The sequence below is a fragment of the Enhydra lutris genome, unplaced genomic scaffold, assembly GCF_002288905.1.
Source record: "Enhydra lutris kenyoni isolate GAN:26980312 unplaced genomic scaffold, ASM228890v2 scaffoldscaffold13, whole genome shotgun sequence".
In the NCBI taxonomy this organism is placed as follows: Eukaryota; Metazoa; Chordata; class Mammalia; order Carnivora; family Mustelidae; genus Enhydra; species Enhydra lutris.
In genome coordinates this window covers 29,341,124-29,361,342 of record NW_019154097.1, presented here as the reverse complement: position 1 = coordinate 29,361,342, position 20,219 = coordinate 29,341,124, and the positions used below count along the sequence as shown (strand labels likewise).

Below are 20,219 nucleotides of genomic sequence, written 5' to 3'. Positions count from 1 at the left end.
AGATTTTATTTATTCATTTGACAGAGAGAGACCCAGCAAGAGAGGGAACACAAGCAGGGGGAGTGGGAGAGGGAGAAGTAGGCCTCCCGCTGAGCAGGGAGCCTGATGCCGGGCTAGACCTCAGGACCCTGGGATCATGACCTGAGCTGAAAGGCAGATGCCCAACGACTGAGACACCCAGGCGCCCCAGGGCTGGCAATTTTTGCTCTTAATAAAATAAAAATTTCCTTTTCTCTAATGGCTAGTACTGGGTTTCCCTTTCTGTTAGAAGGTTCTAGAGCTGAGCAGCACTCTCCAGTACGGTAGCCACTAGCCACCAGCGGCTACTGAACACTTGAAATGGGACAAGCCACGAAGTGGTCCCTTTGTAGGGGAAAACATGGAAATAGATCTGAAGACTCGGTATGGAGAAAAAGAAGGTAGGCTATCTCAGTATTATTGTTTATGCTGGTTACGTGTTGAAATGATAATATTGTAGATATATTGGGCTAAATAAAACATGTTCTTAAAATTAATTTTGCTGGTTTCTTTTTGTGTTTGGAATGCGGATGCTAAAAAACTTAAAATGGAAAATTCCACATGTGGCTCACATTTCATTTCTATTGGACAGTGCTGTTCCAGAAGGTGTGCACAAACCGAAACATTTTTCACAATGGTTGAGAGATTCTTTTTCCCCCCCTTGGCAGTTGCCTTTAAGCAGGCAATAGATCCCGTAAGTTCTCGTTGGTACAATTTTGAAAGTGCTTCGTGGTCAGAAAGTGGGAAATACCAGAGTGGTGTCAAGAACACAAAGGAATCAGTCAATAAAGAGTTACTTTGAGGAAGAAAGAGACAGCAGTCCTACTCCCTACCACCCTCAGGGGGAGAAGCCACTGGCTATCCTGGACCCCCAGGGGGTTTTAGGTTTCAGGGTGGGGTGGACAGAGCCCCCTGGATTAAAGCCAGTCCAGGGAGGTGATGACCTGCGAATTCCTTCTCCAAATTGACCACGCCCCAGTATCATTTATGAGAGAGGTGGGTGCGTTGTGCAGTGAGAACGGAGTTTGGAATGCAAAGAATACCAGAGAGAGAATATTTACTTTCATTTTTCCATGGCCACAGACATGCACATCCCTCTACACCCGCACCTTTGCACACAAGCCTGTACCCACTCAGAAAGACATGCACAGAAACTCATCTTCATAGCTCAACCCCCCACCCCACCCCCAGCTACTGGAGTCCAGTCTAACTGCATGGAGAGATCTGGTGGAACCCAGAGGTCCTCAAAATATTTTGAGCGAGGCCTAGGATATCCGGTTGAGGGGGGTGGAGGGAGTGGGGATGGGGGGGTAGTTTTATCGCCCAAAGGCAGGGCCCCATCACTTCCCTTTGCATGAGAAAAACACCCGCCAGAAGCCTCCCCATAAAACAAAGGACCTTAGAGAATTCTACAGATTCTAGGGTGTCCAGTTGCATATTTCCAGATGTGCCTGCATCTGCCTGTCTTCCCAGTGTCTCAGGCATGGGTGGGAAGGGCTGAATCCTGGCCCCGCCTTCCCTTAGGGACCACCCCCCTACGGGGGTCTGTGGTGTCCAATGAGCCTTTCTGGTGGCCTGATAAGATTTGGGCTCAAATAATAAGCACATCCTGGGGCACCTGGGTGGCTCAGTTGTTAGGCGTCTGCCTTCAGCTCAGGTCACGATCCCAGGGTCCTGGGATCAAGCCCTGCCTCGGGCTCCCTGCTTCCCCCACTCCCACTCCCTGCTTCTGTTCCCTCTCTCACCGTGTGTCTTTGTCAAATAAATAAATGAAATCTTTAAAAAAAAAAAAAAAAAAGGCACATCCTAAGGAGAGACTCAGACACTGTGCGGTCAGGAAACAAAGCTCTTTCCCCCGCATGCTGTGACTTCCAGGAAGAAAGCACATTTTCCTTGGCCTTCTGCCCAAAGCGAGCCCATCACCTCTTCTGGAGGCCTGCAGGTAAGTACGGTGCTTCTAAGACCACTGACAACCTGCTCTTCTTAGGGTAGGGAGGACTTCCCTTCTGCAGGTATGAGACTCTGTCCATCTGGCCCAGGGAATGGCCGATGGCAAAAATCAACAGAGAGGAAGCAACTTCCCCAAAGTCTCACGTCAGGTCTAACACGGAAGACTGGAGCCTCGGTGCCACCCTCTGCTGCTGTCCCGACCTGTGTGTCTCTCCAAGCAGTAGCTGGAGCAGGGAGCCCCGGGGGCGGTACGGGCTCCTAGGTCCAGGGCTCCAAGCCCTGGGGACAGGCTGGAACCAGTTAACTGCCAGCTGTTAGCTATTTCTCCCGCTGTTGCCCCTAACAGTGATTTGTAAACAATGACACCATCTTCCCCAACTGCCTTCTCTGCTTTACCTAATCTGAGGCACTGGGAATCTGGCAGATGAAATCAACAAGGCAACCCAAAGCCAGGCTGCTGCGGGGTTATGTCCTGGGTCTGGTTTTCACCTTCCGCAGGGCTTCACCAGAACTATCTCCCAAAAGACCCCTCCCAAGTGGCTGTTGGAGCAGGGCCCCTGTCTAAGTCATCTCCGTGTCCCTGGGACATGGTACGGGGACTGGCAAAGGGGAAGAATGAGTAACGTGCGTTGAATTCATAGTAGTAATGACAGAGGGGCATCTGGGTGGCTCAGTCAGTTGGGCGTCTGCCTTCAGCTCCTGTCCTGGGATAGAGCCCCGAACTGGGCTCCCTGCTCGGCGGGGAGCCTGCTTCCCCCTCTCCTTCTGCCTGCTGCTCCCCCTGCTTGTGCTCTCTCTCTGTGTCAAATAAATAAGTAAATAAAATCTTTTTTTTTTTTAAATAAAATCTTAAAAAAAAAAAGTAGTAATGATAGATAACACTTATGGACCTCTGTGTGCCAGGCACTACGCTGCCCTATAATGTGTGATGTCCCCGGTCAGCTCCGGGAAAAGCCAAGCAGGGACTACTATCGTCGTCCCCCCTTCATCCAGATTTAAAACCAGAGAGGCTCTGAGAGGTGAAGTCACTTGCCCAGGGTCACACAGAGGCCGAGCTGAGACTGGAATGTAGGGATATCTGCCATTGAAAAGTCCATGCTCTCCCCACCACGTGACCCTGAGTGAGAAAATAAACACAAAAGCAACTGCGGTGCAGTGGGAAAAGCGCCAAAAGCAGCTTCCAGTTCCGGCTCTGCTACTGACCCGCCCAGCGACCTTGTGCTGGTCCCCTACCTTCGGGTCTGCCTCAGTTTCCCTGCCCACACAATGAGAGGGTCAGATGACAGCGCACCATCTCTATGGCCTCTCGGGGTTCTGACAGGCTGGAGATCCCAGGGCAGACGTCAGAAGATGACCTGCTCCACCCGTCCATCTTCTTAAACTGACAGCCCTCTTCTTCATCTGTGGGGAGTCCCATAGCCTGGTGCCCAGGGGATCCCCAGTAAGTCCCGGGTGGATGAAGAGGCTCACACTGCCACATACCCCTTCTCAGACACCCGCTGGCCCTGCAGGCTGTGTTTTGCCTCACAAATTCCCTTCCCTACAATTCTTTCATCAAGGGGACCAAGAGGGCCCGTGGGAAAACCACTTTGCCTCAAAACTCCCTTCCTGGGTCACTAAGGAAAACAGCCCTAAGATAAAATCTTCATGCCAAAGATGTCCTTTCTGCCACTTTTTTTTATTTTTTTTTTTAAAGATTTTATTTATTTATTTGAGAGAGAGAGACAGTGAGAGAGAGCATGAGCGAGGAGAAGGTCAGAGGGAGAAGCAGACTCCCCATGGAGCTGGGAGCCCGATGTGGGACTCGATCCCGGGACTCCGGGATCATGACCCGAGCCGAAGGCAGTCGTCCAACCAACTGAGCCACCCAGGCGTCCCTGCCACTTTTTTTTTTTAAAAAAAGATTTTATTTTGGGAAGTGACGAGTGGCTCAGTCAGTAGAGCATCCAACTCTTGGTTTTGGCTCAGATCATGATCTCGGGGTCTTGGAATTGGGCCTCTTGGGGCGTGCTGTGCGCTCAGCGGGGAGTCTGCTGGAGATTCTCTTCCTCTCCTTTGCCCCCCGACACACATGCAAGCACATGCTCTCTCTCTCTAAAATAAACAATCTTTAAAAAAAAAATAAAAATAAAAAACAAAACAAAAAAAATAAATAAAAATATAAAGATTTTATTTAAGTGTTCTCTACACCCAACACGGGGCTCAAACCCACAACCCTGAAATCAAGAATCATGTTCTACTGACTGAGCCAGCCAGCATGACCCCCCCTCCATTTTTTCTTTTATTTAAGATTTCATTTTTACATCATGGCATTTTTAATAACATCAAACTAATGGCCGCATGGAAAGTGTCCGACCGGATGAGGCAAATGGAAGTCACGACACAGATACTCCAGGCGGTTGCGGGGCTAACGTCTTGTGATGAATAAATGTGAGGAAAAAAGAATAAAAAGAATATGTCCTGGGGCGCCTGGCTGACTCAGTCGGTGGAGCGCATGACTCTTGATCTTGGGGTTGTGGGTTCAAGCCCCACATTGGATGTAGAGATCATTTAAAAATAAAATCTAAAAAAAAAAAAAAAAAAAAAAAAGAGAGTATGTCCTCTGGTACAGCAGCCCCATAAAGTCAGAACAACAAATATTATTCGCTAAGAACCAGGCGTCGTCTCCGGAAGGTTCTAAGCATTTTGCACATAGTAACTCATTAGTGCCTTACAAGGTAAGCACTAACATTATTGCCATTTGTAATTATTATTATTATTATTATTGTTTGCACATCTGTCTGCCTTCTGGATCGTAGCTCCTGTTCCAGATCTAGTGGGTCCCACTCACTGTCTGGGTCACACCCCACCCAGAACAAGACAAAAGGTCAGTTATTTGTTGGATAAATGAATGAACAGAGGACAGCTAGCATTCTCAGTTCCCGTGTGCTCACACAAGTTAGTGACAACTAACCAGTCATCTAAAGATTGTTTGTAAACTGTTGGAGGTTAAAAGGTATTTTCTTTCGAAGTCATACCAGGAAACACTACGGAGACTTTCACCCATCCAGATCAATCAGCTCACTACCCCTGTCCCCAAGCCCAGGGCCTATTCTGCCTTCCCGACCCTTCCCCAGGAAGGAAGACAGGCCACTCGAAGGGTCATCTGTGTGTTGAGGAATGGTCTCCAAGCATTTGCAAAGCCTAATGTCTTTTTTTTTTTTTCTTTTTGTCAGAGAGAGTGAGCACAGGCAGACAGAGTGGCAGGCAGAGGCAGAGGGAGAAGCAGGCTTCCTGCTGAGCAAGGAGCCCCATGTGGGACTCGATCCCAGGACGCTGGGATCATGACCTGAGCCGAAGGCAGCCGCTTAACCAACTGAGCCACTCAGGCATCCCAAAGCCTAACATCTTCATGGACATCTGTACAAGGGTCCATTCTCTCTCCCAGTCACTCTGCCCATGGGTAGAGAGTGAGAATTGCAGTGACCATGCTGTTGCTGGTGATAATTTTGAGTACTTTTTCTGTACTTAACGGCTCTACAACAAGATTTCTGTTCTGCTTCCAACACACAGCCTCTACGACCCACTCCTTCTTTTCTCTCCATCTCTGCTGCTGCTTTCTGTAGCTAGATCCAAGGCAGGAAGGTCTCAGTCCCTACACTGTGCTACACCAGAAAGAGATGTGGAATCAAGACAGATCTGGGCTTGACTCTTGGTTTCATCACTTACTAGCTGTGGGACTGAGAGCAAGGGTCCCTAGTCTCCCTGAACCTCAGTTTCTTCATCTGCAAAATAAAGATAATTAAATTTTTTTAATGAGTGCAAGAGAGGTTGGTTGGCTGAACCCTACTGTGTAAATGTGTGTGAAGTTCATGTGCACTGAGTCCCGAATCTATATTTTATAAAATATACTTGAAGTCATCTCATCTACTCCTTGCAAACACCTAATGAATATTATGATCATCCCCATTTTATAGCCGAGGCCACTGGGGCTCCGAGAGGTTAAGTCACTTGCTCAATATGGCTCAGAGAGTAAGTGGGAAAGCTGGGCCTGGACCTCACATCAGCAGATGCCAAATTCCAGCAGGGGATACGGCAGCCCAGGCCTACCGTATTAGAGGTACTTATGCATAACAGATTCAGGAACAGCCCAGAATGCCCCTACACAACACACACTGTCTGGGACACACACACACACACACACCCTCTATTGATCCCCTTTGAGAACACAGCCTCCATCTCAACCTGCCCCTGCATACAGACCCTCTCTGAAGGGTGAACTGGGACCACAACCTGCAGGGGGCACCCAAGGCTTAGTGCCACTGAGCTAGCGTGGACAAGAACCATTTCCTGGGCACCTACTTTACACCAGGCAACACTCCGCTGGAGGCTTCCTCCAGGCCTTGTCTCAATGCTCAAGAATTCTCAAGATGCCAACGATTATTACCTTTGTTCCACAGATAAGGAATCAGGCTCAGAGAGATGGTAAGTGCCCAAATCGCACTGCTTGTTAGTCCCAAAGGACCTGAACCAGTCTGTTACCTTCCAAAGCCACACCACTACCTGCCTGGTCCCCAAAGGCTCCCATCCCACCTCCCCCAGCTGGCCCATCAGCGGTCAGAACGCCCCTGGGAGAGAGCCCCACCCTGCCAGTGCCTGGCTCCTGTAACCTCCAGCAAATCATATCATCTCACTAGTTCTTAAGCTTCTCATCTGTAAAATGGGCAGGAAAGTACTAAGGTAAGGTAGATGAGAGCTTTGCAAAAATGCGGCATAATCATGAGCAGTCGGGCTGTTAGGGGATATTAAAGATCAGTGTGAGAGATCTGGAGATCTGAGAAGAGGGAGAGTGGTCGTCTGGGCTGCCTTACAGGTGTGACCACTGCCACCCTCAACAACATACAAGCCCGTGATGATACTCACACTCAGAGTCAGTCACTGCTGGGCTGGCTTAGTGGAGAAAGAGCCACGTCCATTGCCCAGAGACAGGCTTGGATTTGGATCCAGCTCTGCTACTTAAAGCAACGCATGACTTGGGGCAAGTGGAAGTCATCTGGGCCTCAATGTTCTCATCTGTACATCAAGGAGGAGGTTATCAGGATGTCTGACAGTGAGAACGCAGTGAGCAAATGTGTTTCACAGACCTTTGAATGTGCCTGATACACAGCAGTACTCTCCAACATTTACTGATGTGGAGACACCCCCCTAACTGTCAGGGCTTTCCTCCCTCAACTAGTTCCTTCCTTGCCTCTGGCTTTTCTGAGTCCCCATGGTGGAGGGGGCATACAAGTGTGAGCAGGCCTGGTTCAGGATTCTAGGGGAGGAAGGCACAGGGCAAGTGTTCGCCCAGGTCCCTCCGGTGAACTTCTCCTTCCCCGAAGAACAATTAGTTTTCTCTGGTCTCCCACAGAACCCACCTCCCAACAGATCACACTAGGGGGAAACTGAATGTAGGTCTGTTTCTACCGTTAAGAGGGTGAATTTCTTCAGGGCTGGGACTGTGAGTCATTCATATCTGTGTCCCCAACACCTGGTGCCAATAGATATTTGGTCAGATGAAAGAATGAGAGACAACTATACTGGGAACCTCATTGTTCCTAAATCAGAGAAGCAAGCAAGCTTCCTGCCTCAAAGGCCAACAGAGTATGGCTCCTCAACCAGATTCAGACTCAGCTATGAGCATTTACTCATCATCATTGAATCAGGATAACTGGGAGAGGCATATGCCCCAATGGTGCCCATTTTACAGGTGAGAACGCTATGACTCAGAGAGGGTAACTGATCTGTTCAAGAGGCACAGCCAGGGAGTCGAGGGACAGAACTAAAAGCAGGTCCTCCTGAGCTAAGCTCTGCTTCACTCCTGCCCTGGCCTGCTCCCAGGGCTTGGTTCACTGAATGGCCCTCACCAACTTGCCCTAAAGGGTTCTCTACAGGGGAAGGGACAAAGTATTCTACTAATCAGAGAAGAGGCAGATGACCAAATTCGCTCATGAGGAATGGCAGGGGTGCCAAGGAGGGATCTGGGACGTAACCCAAGGACGCAAAGTCTGAGGGAAACGGACAAGGGGGATCCGAGGCCCAGCTGGGCGAGGCAATGTCCTTGCCCCTTGTCAAGGCCAGGACAAAGGGACCTGCAGGCAAAAGGGACCCAAATGGGAAGGGCGGGGCCCACGCAGAGTAGGGGGCGGGCCCAGAGCGGCGCATCAGCGTCCCATTGGCCAGCCCTCGCCTCCTTTCCGTCTCAGAGCCCGCCAGAGACCAAGCTGCCCCAGAACCTTGCGCTTTGCACAGGGGTGCGGGCAGTGGGACCAACCCAGCTTTGGGCCGGGACTCCCAGCTCCCCGGGGATCCACCGACCAGCGCCGGAGTCACAGTCCCATCCCGCCACTGCCAACACGCCCCAAATTCTACCCCCCCCCGCCCGACATACTCGCACCTAGGGTGGTCGTGCAGCCCTTGGTGTCCAACCTCCTCACCCTCACCCCCTCAGTGTCCCAGTCCCACAGCGCTCAGTCCCCAAATGACATGGGGCTGGAGGATAAATCAGACTGGCCTGGACTCGAATCCCAGCACCCCTCCTCCTGTCGTGAGACCTCGGTCAGATCTTCATCTCTTGATTTTCTTACCCCAAAATGTACTTTGCTCTCCCTACGACCACACATTGCAAGGACTAAGTTGGTTAAACTGTGCTATAAGGAAAGATATCCTCCCCTACCTTATGGTAGTACAGATAGGAAAACTGAAGTCCAGTGACCAGAATAATCATTCATATGGGTTAATACCAGTTAGTTTTTCAATCTAGTTAACGTTACTCTTAGCTATCATCCACTGAGCAGTTAAGGGTCAGCTGCTGTCCTGGACCCTTATGTTATCCCAACGGTTTCTCGAATAAGCTGGAGGTATAGATAACTTCTTGTGCCTGTTTTTTACATATGTGGAAACTGAGACTCAGAGAGGAGTTTAATGACTTGCCCAAGACGGTGACATGAATAAGAGGAGGAGCTGACCATCTGAGAAGTGGTGACCCAAATCTCTGCCATGAATTTGGGTCATGCAGGAGCCTGGGACTCCCCAAACTATGTTTCTTAACATCTTTAAGGTACGGACAGACCCTTCGAGAATCTGGTAAAAGCTCTGGGGCCTCTCTATGCAGAAAACACCCTCACAGGTGCAATTCTGCTCAGTTTCAGAGGGGCCACCTGCTTCCAGCTCCCCCGGCCCACCCAGGGGGTCGGTCCACACCCCCTCTCCCAAACCTTGCTTCTGGGAGAGTCTAAGAAATAACAAAGAGATGAAAAATCTAGAGAGAGACCCAAAGAGGAACTAGAAAGGACGAGTGAGGGGCATGAAGCAAAAGGAGCAAACAGCTGGTGCGATTTTCTGGATTGGCATCCTGGGATGCTCTGGATTTTTCTGAAATGCTTGAACCTTTTACTCCATGAACACTTTGAGTGTCACCTAAGTAACAAAGGGCAACGAAGAACTGTCTGTTTATAAGAAAGAAAAGAGGCTAGGTGTGGAGACAGAGAGGACAGAGGGTCAGGCATACACAAACTAGAAAAATTAAGACAAAAATGGAAAAAGAGGTAGAGTGAGAGGGAAAAGAACCCACAACCCTGAAAACCAGCTAGAGACTGAAGAGATGGAGGAAGAGCAGAGAAGGACAAAGGGAAGCGCACGCAGCGGGGGGGTGGGGTGGGTGGGGTGGAAGGTCCTTCCAAGGCCATGGGCCACACCGCTGTGAGGTTCCTCTCCACATGTCCCCACCCTCGGCCCCTGCCACAGCCCAGCTGACCTGGAGGACCCGCTTGGTGAGGCCCGTCTTTTGCGCAAGCTGCTTCAAGTCCTTGGCGTCGGGGTTGTGGTTAATGGCAAAGTAAGACTTCATGGTCCGAAGCTGGTGGTGCTTGAAGGAGGTGCGCATGCGCTTTGTCTTCTGGCTGCTTGGGTAGGGCTGGTCGCGGTCCAGGTGCTCCGCGTCGTTCTCGTTGCAGCTCAGCGCTGGGGAGGGGACACGCAGAAGGCGGCAGGTGAACCTCCTGACCTGCCCCCCTACACGGCCTGGTCCAGCCCTGCCCCACCTGCCACCAAAAGTTTCTAGCTCCAGGACCACTCTGCATGGCTCGCACCACGCTGAGATGACAATATTATTCCCACTGGATAGATTTATAGGAGAATTTGAGGCTCCCAGAGAGCCACCTGCCTGCCCAGGGTCTCTCAGCCAGTAAATGCCGGATTCAAACCCAGCTCTAATAGATTCCCAAAAACCATTCTGAGTCATCAATAACAGCTACAACTTGTTGATGGCTTATTCAAGTCCAGGTGATGTGCTTAAAGGCCTCCCATGTTTTCACTGAATCCTTAAAACGACCCTATTAGCCTGGCATTATTTCCTCCTTTTTACAGATGTTGAAACTGAGGCTCAGAAAGGGAAATCTCTTGACTGAGGACAGAGCAGTGCACAGGGCTCCCTGGCCCACACTCTTCCCCTTTCCCCCTGCACTCCCTAAGGAGGGAGGCTGTCCCGGTCTCTCCCCACCTCCCCACCCCCCCCCCCCCCCCCCCCCCCCCCCACCCCGCCCCAAGGTCTGGGGTGGGCATCTGAAAGTCCATGACTGACCTCTCTCCACTCACTTTGATTTCACCCTCATCGGTTCCCCAGCCCTGAAGTTCTGGCTGACCTCGGGCCATGGGCACCGGGCCAAGGTTGGAAACTGTATTTTGTAGTTTATTCCTCTCCTCCTGCCCTGGGGAAGCACTTGCTTCCCAGTTAGACAGACTGGCTGAACAAGGCAGGGAGGTGAAGCGATCTCTAGAAATCTCAGAGTGGCAGAATTCTAGCCGGAAAGAGAGGAAGTTGGAGGAAGAAATTAACATGTATCTGACACCTAGGGTATGCTTTTGGCTTTGCATATATCATGGAGCCTTCACTACTGCTCCAAGAGGTGGCTACTGCTATTCATCTCATTTCTGAGATGAGGAGATGAACACTAAGGGAAATGAAGCCATGTGTACACAGCCTCACCACTGGTAAGGGCTGAGCCTAGATTCAACACTGCAGTCCTTGCCCGGTTCCTTCCACTGCACCACAAAGGCAGGCAAAGATGAAGCATGGCTCTTTGGGGGAACCAGTCCCCATCCAGAAGGGGCCCAGCTGGGGCAGGGCTGCCAACGCCTGGAAGGCAATGGGGGTGAGGGACAGGGATGGAAACCTAAGGCCTCAGAAAGTTACTTGGCAACCTGGTGCCTGATGGGGACATGAAGGACTCCTCTCCAAGATTCCTTCATCACATCCCAAGCCATTCTACATGTAAGGTCTTACTTTGGGAAAAATCTCATAAGAGATCAACTCAGTCCCCTAAAGCAGACAGCTAGGAATGTATCTTATGCCCCATCATATGCCCCTAATAGAGCTGCCAGGTTTGGCAAATAAAAACACAGGTTGTCCAGTTAAATCTGAATTTCAGATTAACAACGAACAATTTCTTAGTATAAATATGCCTCTATTTTTGCATGGGACATACCTATGCTGACAATTGATTCGTTGTTTACCTAAAATTCAAAATTTGCAGTGGATCTGCTTGCACTAAAAAATTATTTGTTGTTTATTTAAAATTCAAATATTGTATTGGATACACTTACACTAAAAATTTATTTGTTGTTTACTTGCAATTCAAATTTAACTGGGCGTCCTGAGCTTAATCTGGCAAAACCGCTTCAGAAGTACTCCCGATTTCCTGGTGACCTACTCCGCCCACTGCTCAGGTGGGGAGCTGTCCCTTACAGAAAGAATTTGCAAGATGCTGGTCTTGTCACTAACCTTGAAGCTGTCAGCGAGTGTCTACTAAAGGGTCCCTTCCCACATGCACCCTGGCACCCAGGTCCCCCACCAGGGCTGTACTCCCACTGAAAGCACTCAGAGTGAAGAACGCAGTCCAGCAATGTAAAAAGGGATCAGAAAATGACTCCAAACGGAATCCATGGAAACTGCCCTGCCCCCACTACAGGAGCGACCCTCATCTTGCCCCCTTCCCCAGCTCCACAGGGGGTGGGGCAGGCCTCCCCACAGGGGATCTCTGGGCCCATCCCTCTGCCCAGTCCCCGCCTGGGCCTTGCTGCTGTTAATGAGCTCCGTGGGGACCCTGGCGCCCCATGCACCCAAGGGAGGTGCCCCAAGTGTGGCCTAGATCTGGGGGGGTGATTGGGGGGAGGGAGAGAGAAAGGGCACAGAAAGGAGAGAAAGAGACAGAGGTAGAAAGACAGAGAGAAGGGAAAGAGAGTAAAGAAGAGGGGGTAGGGAGGGAAGATGGACAGAGCCAGGAAAAAAGAGAGGAGAGACAGAGGAAAGGGAAGCAGTGGAGATGGGGAAAGAATGGGAGAGAGAGAGCTACAAAGACAGAAAGAAATCCGGAGAGACAGAGAGCCTGAGGGGACAGCGAGGCCTGGAAAAAGAGGGGAATGTGTGGTGGGGGGTCCAGGTTAAGGAACTGAATGCCGGGTCTCAAAGAAACTAGGTCCCCGCGGGAAAGCCTATTCTGAAGCCGTTACTGGCTGGGGAGTGGCGAAAAGGGGAGAAGGGGAAACGAAGGGAGGGAAGAAAAGGAGCCGGCCCAAGACTGGGAGGCCGTGCAGGCCAGCGGCTGGGTGGGGAGCTGCGCCGGGGAAGTGAGGGCGGCCTGGAAGTGGCCGGTGGGCCCAGATTTGTCCTGTACCCCAGGCGCCCTCACTCCCGTCCCCCACGACCCAGTCGGCCGAGATTCCCCCAGATCAGATCCGGGGAGGAGCGAGGGGCCGAGGGGAGGGGGAGGACCGGGCTTTCTCTCTCCCTTTTTTTTTTTTTTCCTCTCAATTAGGCCGATTCAATGGAGCTAAAGAGCTCGTAAAATCATGAATAATTTACTCGTGATCTGTTATTAACCCATCGGGTTTCGAGCTCTTGTCGCTGGGACTGAACCTGTAATCAAATCTGACTTCGCCTCATTTTACTAAAGACGAGATTGTAGGTTCAATTGTCTAAATAATGGATTGGAATCAAATCAGTAATTACGCCGCCAGGCACACACACAAAAAGCTGGGGCTGGGGGAGGCCCGGGCGTCCGGCATGTCCGCGCGGGACTCCCGCGGCCGTGGCGGACAAACCCCCGGCGCAAAGTGCGTGGCCCGGGCCCCTCGCGGGCTGCGAGCGCCTCGTCTGCGCCCCAGGCCGGCGGGCGGCCCCGCTCAGGGGTGGGGGGAGGTTTCAGTTCTGCCTCTGCGGCCGGGGCTGCGCACGGAGGGGCCGCCAGAGGAGGGCTGCCGTGGCCACCGCCCCGGAAGGACTTTCCGACCCTGCGGCCCCACGGCTTTGGCGGCCCTTCCCTCCGCGGCGGGCTGGGAGCACCGACGGCGGCCCACCCGGTGCTGCCCGAGCCCACCGCCCTGGACTGGCCCGCAGAGCCAAGGGCTTTGCAAGGAGGGGTTGGGGTGGCTGGGCCCCTGGGTGTGGGACACGCACACCTATAACCGCTCGTCCTCACGCTCAGAAACGCGCACACACGCACACAGACTCCTGCTCAGACACATCACCCGCAGTCGCACCCTCCACGGCCCCCTTTCCAGCGCCGGCGGCCCCGCGGCCCACACTGAGGCCATTCCTCTCCTGCCGGTGCCGGGAGGGGAGGGAGGGGAACGGGACCCAGACTTGGGGAGGCCTGGCCCGGGCCCGGGCGCGTCCAAGAAGGCGTCCTCTTTCCCCAACCTGGTCCCGGGATCCCCGAACAAGTGAGCGGCACAGCCACCGCGGGTGCGCGGTGCGTGGTTTCTATCGCCGGAGCCAAGGCTAGAGACGCGCGCGCGCGAGCAGAGGAGGAAAAAAAAAGACCAAAACAGGGAAACCGAGACACAAACACACAGAAGGACAGAGAGAGCCAGAGAGAAAGGGGGATCGAGAGAGTCGAAAGAAAAAAAGAGAGAGGGGTCAGAGAGAAAAACGAGGAGATGGCATGGGCGGGCAATGTCTGGTAGAGGCTCCAGGTCCCTTGAAACTCTGTCTCCAGCCACATCTCGCTCGGTGCTGCCAGACCTCGCCAGGGAAGGCGGCTGAGCAGCAAAAAGCACAAATAAATTTCTGTGCCCTTCTACCTTCCTATTCCAAACCGAGTTGCTGAGCTGCGCTAGAAAAACACGATCCCACTCACCATGTGCCGTGGGGCCGAGGCGCCTGCTGCTACCTACTGGGGGCCGGCCCCATTTGACAAATAGACAGGGCTTTGTTTTGGGGGACCTGGCCTGGACTCCGTTTAGTCTATTTTCAGGGTGGTGAGAGATGAGGGGTGGAAATCTTAGAGAGCTGGCATCTCTGGTTGAACCTTCAACAAATCTTTAATCTGCTGCCACAGACCTGCCGGCAGCCACTTCACCATCGACCAGACAGCGGGCTGCATTTTCCTCCCAGCTCCGCACACGGAGACACATACGTCCATCCACCTTCCAACAAGCAACTTCGTTGGAGCGAACAGGGGACCCCCCCACAAACACTCCCGCTGAATTTTCCTCCCCAGCCAGCTCAGATTTTTAAAGATCAAAATAACCCTGACTTCCTTCCCGCAGCTGCCCTCTCCCTACTGTCCTGGGTTTTTGTTTTGTTTTGTTTTCCACTGTGCATTAGAGCAAGGGGAAAAGGAGGAAGAAAACAAAAACCTTCGAATCCGATTCTGCCACAAACGTAGGGAAGAAAATAATTGCAAATAAACTCTATCTAGTTCAGAAGCCCGGGGAGTCATAAACCTTTCCCGGCCTTGCAGACGTCGGGCAGATGTTGACGGTTCAATTTGCCGGGCCCCAGAACCTTCGCAGCTGTCCGGCACGGGGAGGGGCGCGGGAGGGGGCAGAGCCTCTCCTGGAATGGCCGGGGGTTCAAAGACGCCGGAAATGTGAAACGAGCCCTCCACCCTACTCTGCGCACACGGCCAGGCCTACTCCGATCTCATCCCCGGGTGCAGGCTTCCCAAGGTTGCCTCTCTCAAACCAGCGCCTGGAGCTTGGAGGAAGGAACTCGGGGAAAACCAAGACCTGGTGGAGCAGGACGATCGGACCGAGCTCAGCAACCAGCCCTTGTTCCTAAGGGTCCTGGACCCAAGTTTCCGGATCCTACTGCCCTCAGGACATTTCACAGAACCGGGCCAAACGCCAGGCAGAGCCCCTGGTCCTCCAGGACGCCGCCAGTCCTTTCTCTTGGGACCCTTGCTGTCCTGCCCCCAATAGTTCATCCATCGCCCCAGCTCCCGGCCTCGGCCCTGCCAACCCAGTGTGGTGTCTCGGCTCCACCTTGCTTTCTCTGTCCTTGCACTTTCTGACCAGCAAAGTGGGGGAAAGGCCCGAATTGAAAAGCTGCCTCTGAAAAATTTCTCAGCAACAAGGCTCTGCACCGGGGTCAGTAAGGCTCTAATGCAGCTTCTCCTCCCACTCCAGCCGAGTACGCACGGGCTGGAGCCGAGGAACCTGGTGTCGCTTCTGCCCGCTCGTCTGGTGCTTAGGCACTGCGGGATCTAAGCACTAGAGTGCACAGAGTGATAGAGATAGAGATAAATCACACTGAGATTCACTCCAGCTCCACGCAGTCCACGCCACACACTTTCTCCCAACCCGATGGGGGCGCTCCGGGCGCCTGGCACTCACCAGCGTTGTAGGCCGCCAGGTCTGCCCCTGGGCCCGGGCTCTTGCGCTTCCTCGGCCGCCCCTTCTGCACCGTGCCCACGCCATTGTAGTAGGGAAGACCCAGCGGGTTGGCCCCAGCCGCGCCCAGCCCAGCGCTCTTGGCCGCGGCTGCTGCAGCTGCGGCCGCCGCCACGTCGGCGTGGTTGAAGTGAGCGGGGTACTCGCCCTGCAGCAGCGCCTCGAAGTGCAAGCGGCAGTAGACCAGGCTGTCCTTCATGCCGAAGTGGTCACCCGTGGTCAGCATCTTGTTACACGTGGTGCAGGTGAAGCAGTTGAGGTGATAAACCAAGTCCCGGGCACGCATCACCATCTCCGAGGCTGAGATGCCCAGGTGGCAGCGGGCGCAGCGCTGCACAGAGAACCGCCTGTAGGGACCATCGAGGGAGGGACTGTGGGGACACACGGTTGGGTACCCCCCAGATCCCTCCTCCAGGTGCCGCTGCTGCCACTGGGGGAAATCGCTTCCTTAAGATGGGGACCAGCCTTAAGTTGGACGATGGAGGAAGAGGGAACTAGATTTTGGCCGAGGTCTTGTCCTACCCTGAAATATAGCTTCCCTTAACCATATTCATGTCCACAACTCTTCTCCTTTACCCAGAGCATGAGCAAGTCCCAGGAAAGCTTTTGCTTGGGGACGGGTGGGGGGGGGGGCTGCCCCCTTAGCCCTTCTCATCCTTCACCCCTGCCCTCCACACCCGCGCCTGAGAATCCTACAGACCTTTGTAATTTGGGAGAAACAAGGAGCTGGGGAAAGACAGAGGAAGGGAGAGAGAGAGAGAGGGAAAGAAAGAAAAATAATAATAAACAGACCCTAACCCTAAACCAGAGAGGAGAAACAAGAAACTTGGAGCCTGTTAGTGACCCCGGGTCTTTAACCCTATAGGCAGCTCTCACTCCCAGGTCCACGAAAGACCCGGAAATGCACCCAACTGCTCCTCCAGCTCTCCTTCCAGCTTTGCCCTACACCAGCCCAGGCTGCCTGGGTTTAGGGAGGGTGTGTGTGTGTGCCAGTTTCTGTTCCATCCACTTGACCCACAAGAAACTTCAAAGGGAGAGGGGTGCACAGACCCCCACCCACCCATCCACCCAAGGTTATTTCTGTGCCTGAGCTCAGACCTGGGCCCTTTCCTCTGGGTCCCTGTACTTCCCAGACCTTTCCAGAGTTCCCTCAAATTTCGAAAAGTTGTCACCCAATGTGTCCTGGCTTGGAGAACGCCGGCGGGGGGGGGGGGGGGCGGGGGAGGGGGCCCCCCCCTGGGGCGGGGGGGGGGGGGGGGGGGGGGGGGGGGGGGGGGCGCTAGGAAGGGAGCCCTCCCCTGGGACTGGAGGGAAAGGAGAGGGGTCCAGATTGTGTCTGAGGGCGCTGCAGGGCAGCGGGGGGTCCCCGGGTGGGGGGCTACCTGTAGTAGTCTTCCTTGCAGTAGATGCTTCCGTCCTTGCTGAAACAGGTGAGCTCGGACTCCAGGTTGAGCTTGCACTCGCAGCACTTGAGGCAACGCATGTGCCACTGCTTGTCCACCGCCAGCAGGTAGTAGCGGTCTGAAATCTTGCCCCCGCAGCCGGCACACAGCGCGGCGCGGTCACTGCTGATGGACGGCATGGTCTGCGGAGGGAGGGAGGTGGGAGACCGCGGCGCCTGCGTCAGCCTGCGACTCCGCCGCCGCCGCCACCGCGGGGAAACCGGCACCCGCAGCTCCCTCCGAGGCTCCGGCCGGCCCTAAACTCAGAGAGGGCCGCCGGGGAGTGCGGTGCCCTTCCTCCACCCCCAAAAGGCCCATATTCAGGAGGCTCAGAACCCAGGCCCGCCCACACAGGCCGGGCGGGCCACAGGCCCAGGCCTGGCTGCTGGCCTGGACGGATCTCCCTCCTTAGTTCTCCCCCTTCCTGGCCCCTCTGCCCTTTTCCCAGAAAGGCTTGGGCTGTTTTGAGGGCTGGGGCAGCAGTGGCAACTCCGGTCAAGCCCTCCAAAAGCTCCCTCAAAAACTGTTTCCTAAAAGAGCCACTCTGCTGGGCCCCAGGAAAGGGGTAAGATGACCATTAAGTCACCCTCTACACAGACGCCTCTGGGAGATGCATAGAGTTCCCGGCCTGAGCCCTAGTGATCTCTGGATCCTTATGCCAAAGGTTTAAGCCAGGACAGGTCGCAGCCACCCCTGCCCCTCCACCACCTTGGGCCCCCTGGGCTGAGGCCCTCTTGGGTCCTGGGAGATGCTGAGCGGAGTACAGGGGCACCCTCAAAGTCTCTGAGGCCAGGACAGGCTGAGAGTTTCATCCGGAAAGAAGAGCTCAAAGCTGGAGGCACTGGGGCTGCTGCTCTTGCCTTCCAAGTGGAGAAGCTTGGGCCGTGCTCCCTACCTCCTCAGCCTCTAAAGGTCACTTCTGAGCCCAGCTTGGATAGCGTTGCTCGCCGGGCCCCCTGGGAAGTCTGAGGTGAGGAACTGGCTATTTGGGGCTGGGCTGGCAAAGCCAGGTGTGGAGATCCAAACGGACTCTCCTTCCACAAGAGCCAGGCCAGAGCCTGAACTGCGAGCCCTGGCCTGGCCAGGTCAGGCCGGCCAGGAGGCCAGGGACAGGATCAACGAAAAGCACCGGCCCGGAAGACTTGGACCCCTGAAATTGTGCTGGAGAGGGAACTCCGATTGCCAGGAGGCGGGACGGGAGCAGCCCACGCCGGCTGAAGCCCCAGTGCTCCGGTTTGGTTCGCCCTTCCCCGCGCCGCAGGCGGCGCAGCCAGAGCTACAGCCGAGTCGGTGGAGGGGAACGCGGAGCTGGCGACCAGAGGGCCCGGTGCAGTGAGAAGAGAGCCATCCCGGGACGCGGGTAGGACTTCGCTCCCACTTTGGGAGAAATGCTCTCTTGCACCCTTGGGGTCTGCAATTTCGGTTTAAACCTTGTTTCCCTCCTCCGCCCCAGCAGCCGGGTTTCCCCCGAGCCGGGAGCTACGGGCCTTGCATCCTGTCCGCGGATCCCCTGCGCCCAGTCCCGTGCGGCACGAAGGACGCTCCCCAAAGTGCCCCCAAACTTCGGAGAGCAGAAGCGCGGACCGACCCGGCCCCGTCCCAGCTTTCAGACCCGACCCCGCAGCCGTGCGCCTACCGTCTCCGTGTCGCCGCGGTCGATGGCGGAGCTGATGGCGGGAGCCTCGCTCTTGGCCCTGCGGTCCATCTCGTCGATGACCCCGTGCACCTCGGGGCCCGACAGACTGTGGAACAGCATCGCGGCGGGACCGGCGGGGCCGGGGGCGCGGCTCCTCCGCGGGAGGGCTTGCCCCCCGCCTCAGCTGCCTGGCGCTCCCGGCGCTAACGGGCCCGGTGCATCGCCACCGCGGCCCCGGCCCCGCCCGAGCTCGGCTGCGCCCCCAGGCCGGGCTCTGGGCCCCGGGCGCCCGCGGGCCAGGACGCCTCCCGCCGAGGCACGGGAGCAGCTACATCGCGGGGCGCCTGGGCGGCGGCGCCAAAGCCAGGGTCACAAGGGCACGGGGCGGGGGGGGGGCGGGAAGGGGGAAGACGAGGGCAGAGGTCGGCGCCCGCCGCGGGCGCTTTCACGCCGCGGGCATCGCCCGCCCGGCTTCAGCGCCCCGGGCGCAAAGCAGGAGCGCAAACTCTGCCCGAGGCGGCGACGGCTGCGGTCGGGTCTCACTCGGGAACAGCTAGGTGCCCGCGGCGGCCCAGCTGCCTGGACTTCTCCCCTCCCTGGGGTGCGCCCCCAGCCCTAGGCGACCCGCTTAGGCGCTGGGTCGGCGACTGTAGTACGGGTTTCTCCGAAGCCAGCGAGCCGAGCCGACACACCGAGAGAATTGAAGAGGAGGAGGAGGAGGAGGAAGAGGAGGAGGAGGAGGAGGAGGAGGAGGAGGAGGAGGAGGAGGAGGTGGAGGAGGAGGAGAAAAAGGAGGAGGAGCAGAGTGGGAGGAGGAGCCGCCGGCCGCGGGCCCAGCCGCGCGCAATGCTCTCCAAGAGCGCGCCGAGCCCAGCCCCGGCTCTGCAGTCCGCGCCAGCCAAGCGTCCGCGCCTTTTCTACAGCCGCGCCTTACATCACGTCCTGCCGCCGCGCCATTGGCCGCCCAGCACCCCGGGTCCTGGCAGCGCGTGCTCCGGGAAGGCGGGAGACCCGAGAGGGAGGGGAGAAGCAGGAGGAGGAGAGGAGCGACGAGATGGTGGGAGCTGGTGGGCAAGGCTGGAGGGAGGGGGCGGAGGAAGGGAGGGAGGAGGGAGAGCGCGGGGTTTGGAGTTTTTAAGCTACGAACAGTTTCCTGCGATTTCTTCGGGATGGAAAAATTAAACCTTCTCTCCCCGCGGTCTCCATCCTAAGAAAGCGCAGCCGGAGGATGCTTGAGGAGCTCTCACTCCGGTCTGCCCTCGGCCCAGACCCGTCACCTCGGGCACCGGCGGGGGAGGCCTGGGAAGGCAGGCCTGGGGCAGAGCTGCGGGAGCCTTCAGCAGCTTCCCGCGGAGCACGGCCTTCGGCCCAGGCTCCGCGCTGTGGGCTGCGGGCGGCCGCCTAGGCCTCCTGAGGACCCGGCTGAGGCAAGGAGGCTGGAGCTGGCGGGAGCTCTAAGACTCCGGGAGAGAAGGGCCAGC

General features: G+C 55.4%; 1 protein-coding gene across 1 annotated transcript in view; it reads right to left on the bottom strand.

Moving 5' to 3' along the window:
- Positions 1-18,872, bottom strand: part of LOC111146319 (LIM homeobox 2) — a 19,388-nt gene extending 516 nt beyond the window's left edge. The window contains exons 1-4 of the mRNA XM_022501824.1: positions 18,739-18,872; positions 17,043-17,245; positions 15,604-16,007; positions 9,743-9,948 (exon numbers count right to left, since the gene is read on the bottom strand). Of these exons, the coding sequence (XP_022357532.1) occupies positions 9,743-9,948; positions 15,604-16,007; positions 17,043-17,245; positions 18,739-18,858 (933 nt within the window). The 5' untranslated portion in view covers positions 18,859-18,872. The remainder of the gene's footprint in view (positions 1-9,742; positions 9,949-15,603; positions 16,008-17,042; positions 17,246-18,738) is intronic.
- Positions 18,873-20,219: the final 1,347 nt, after the last annotated feature.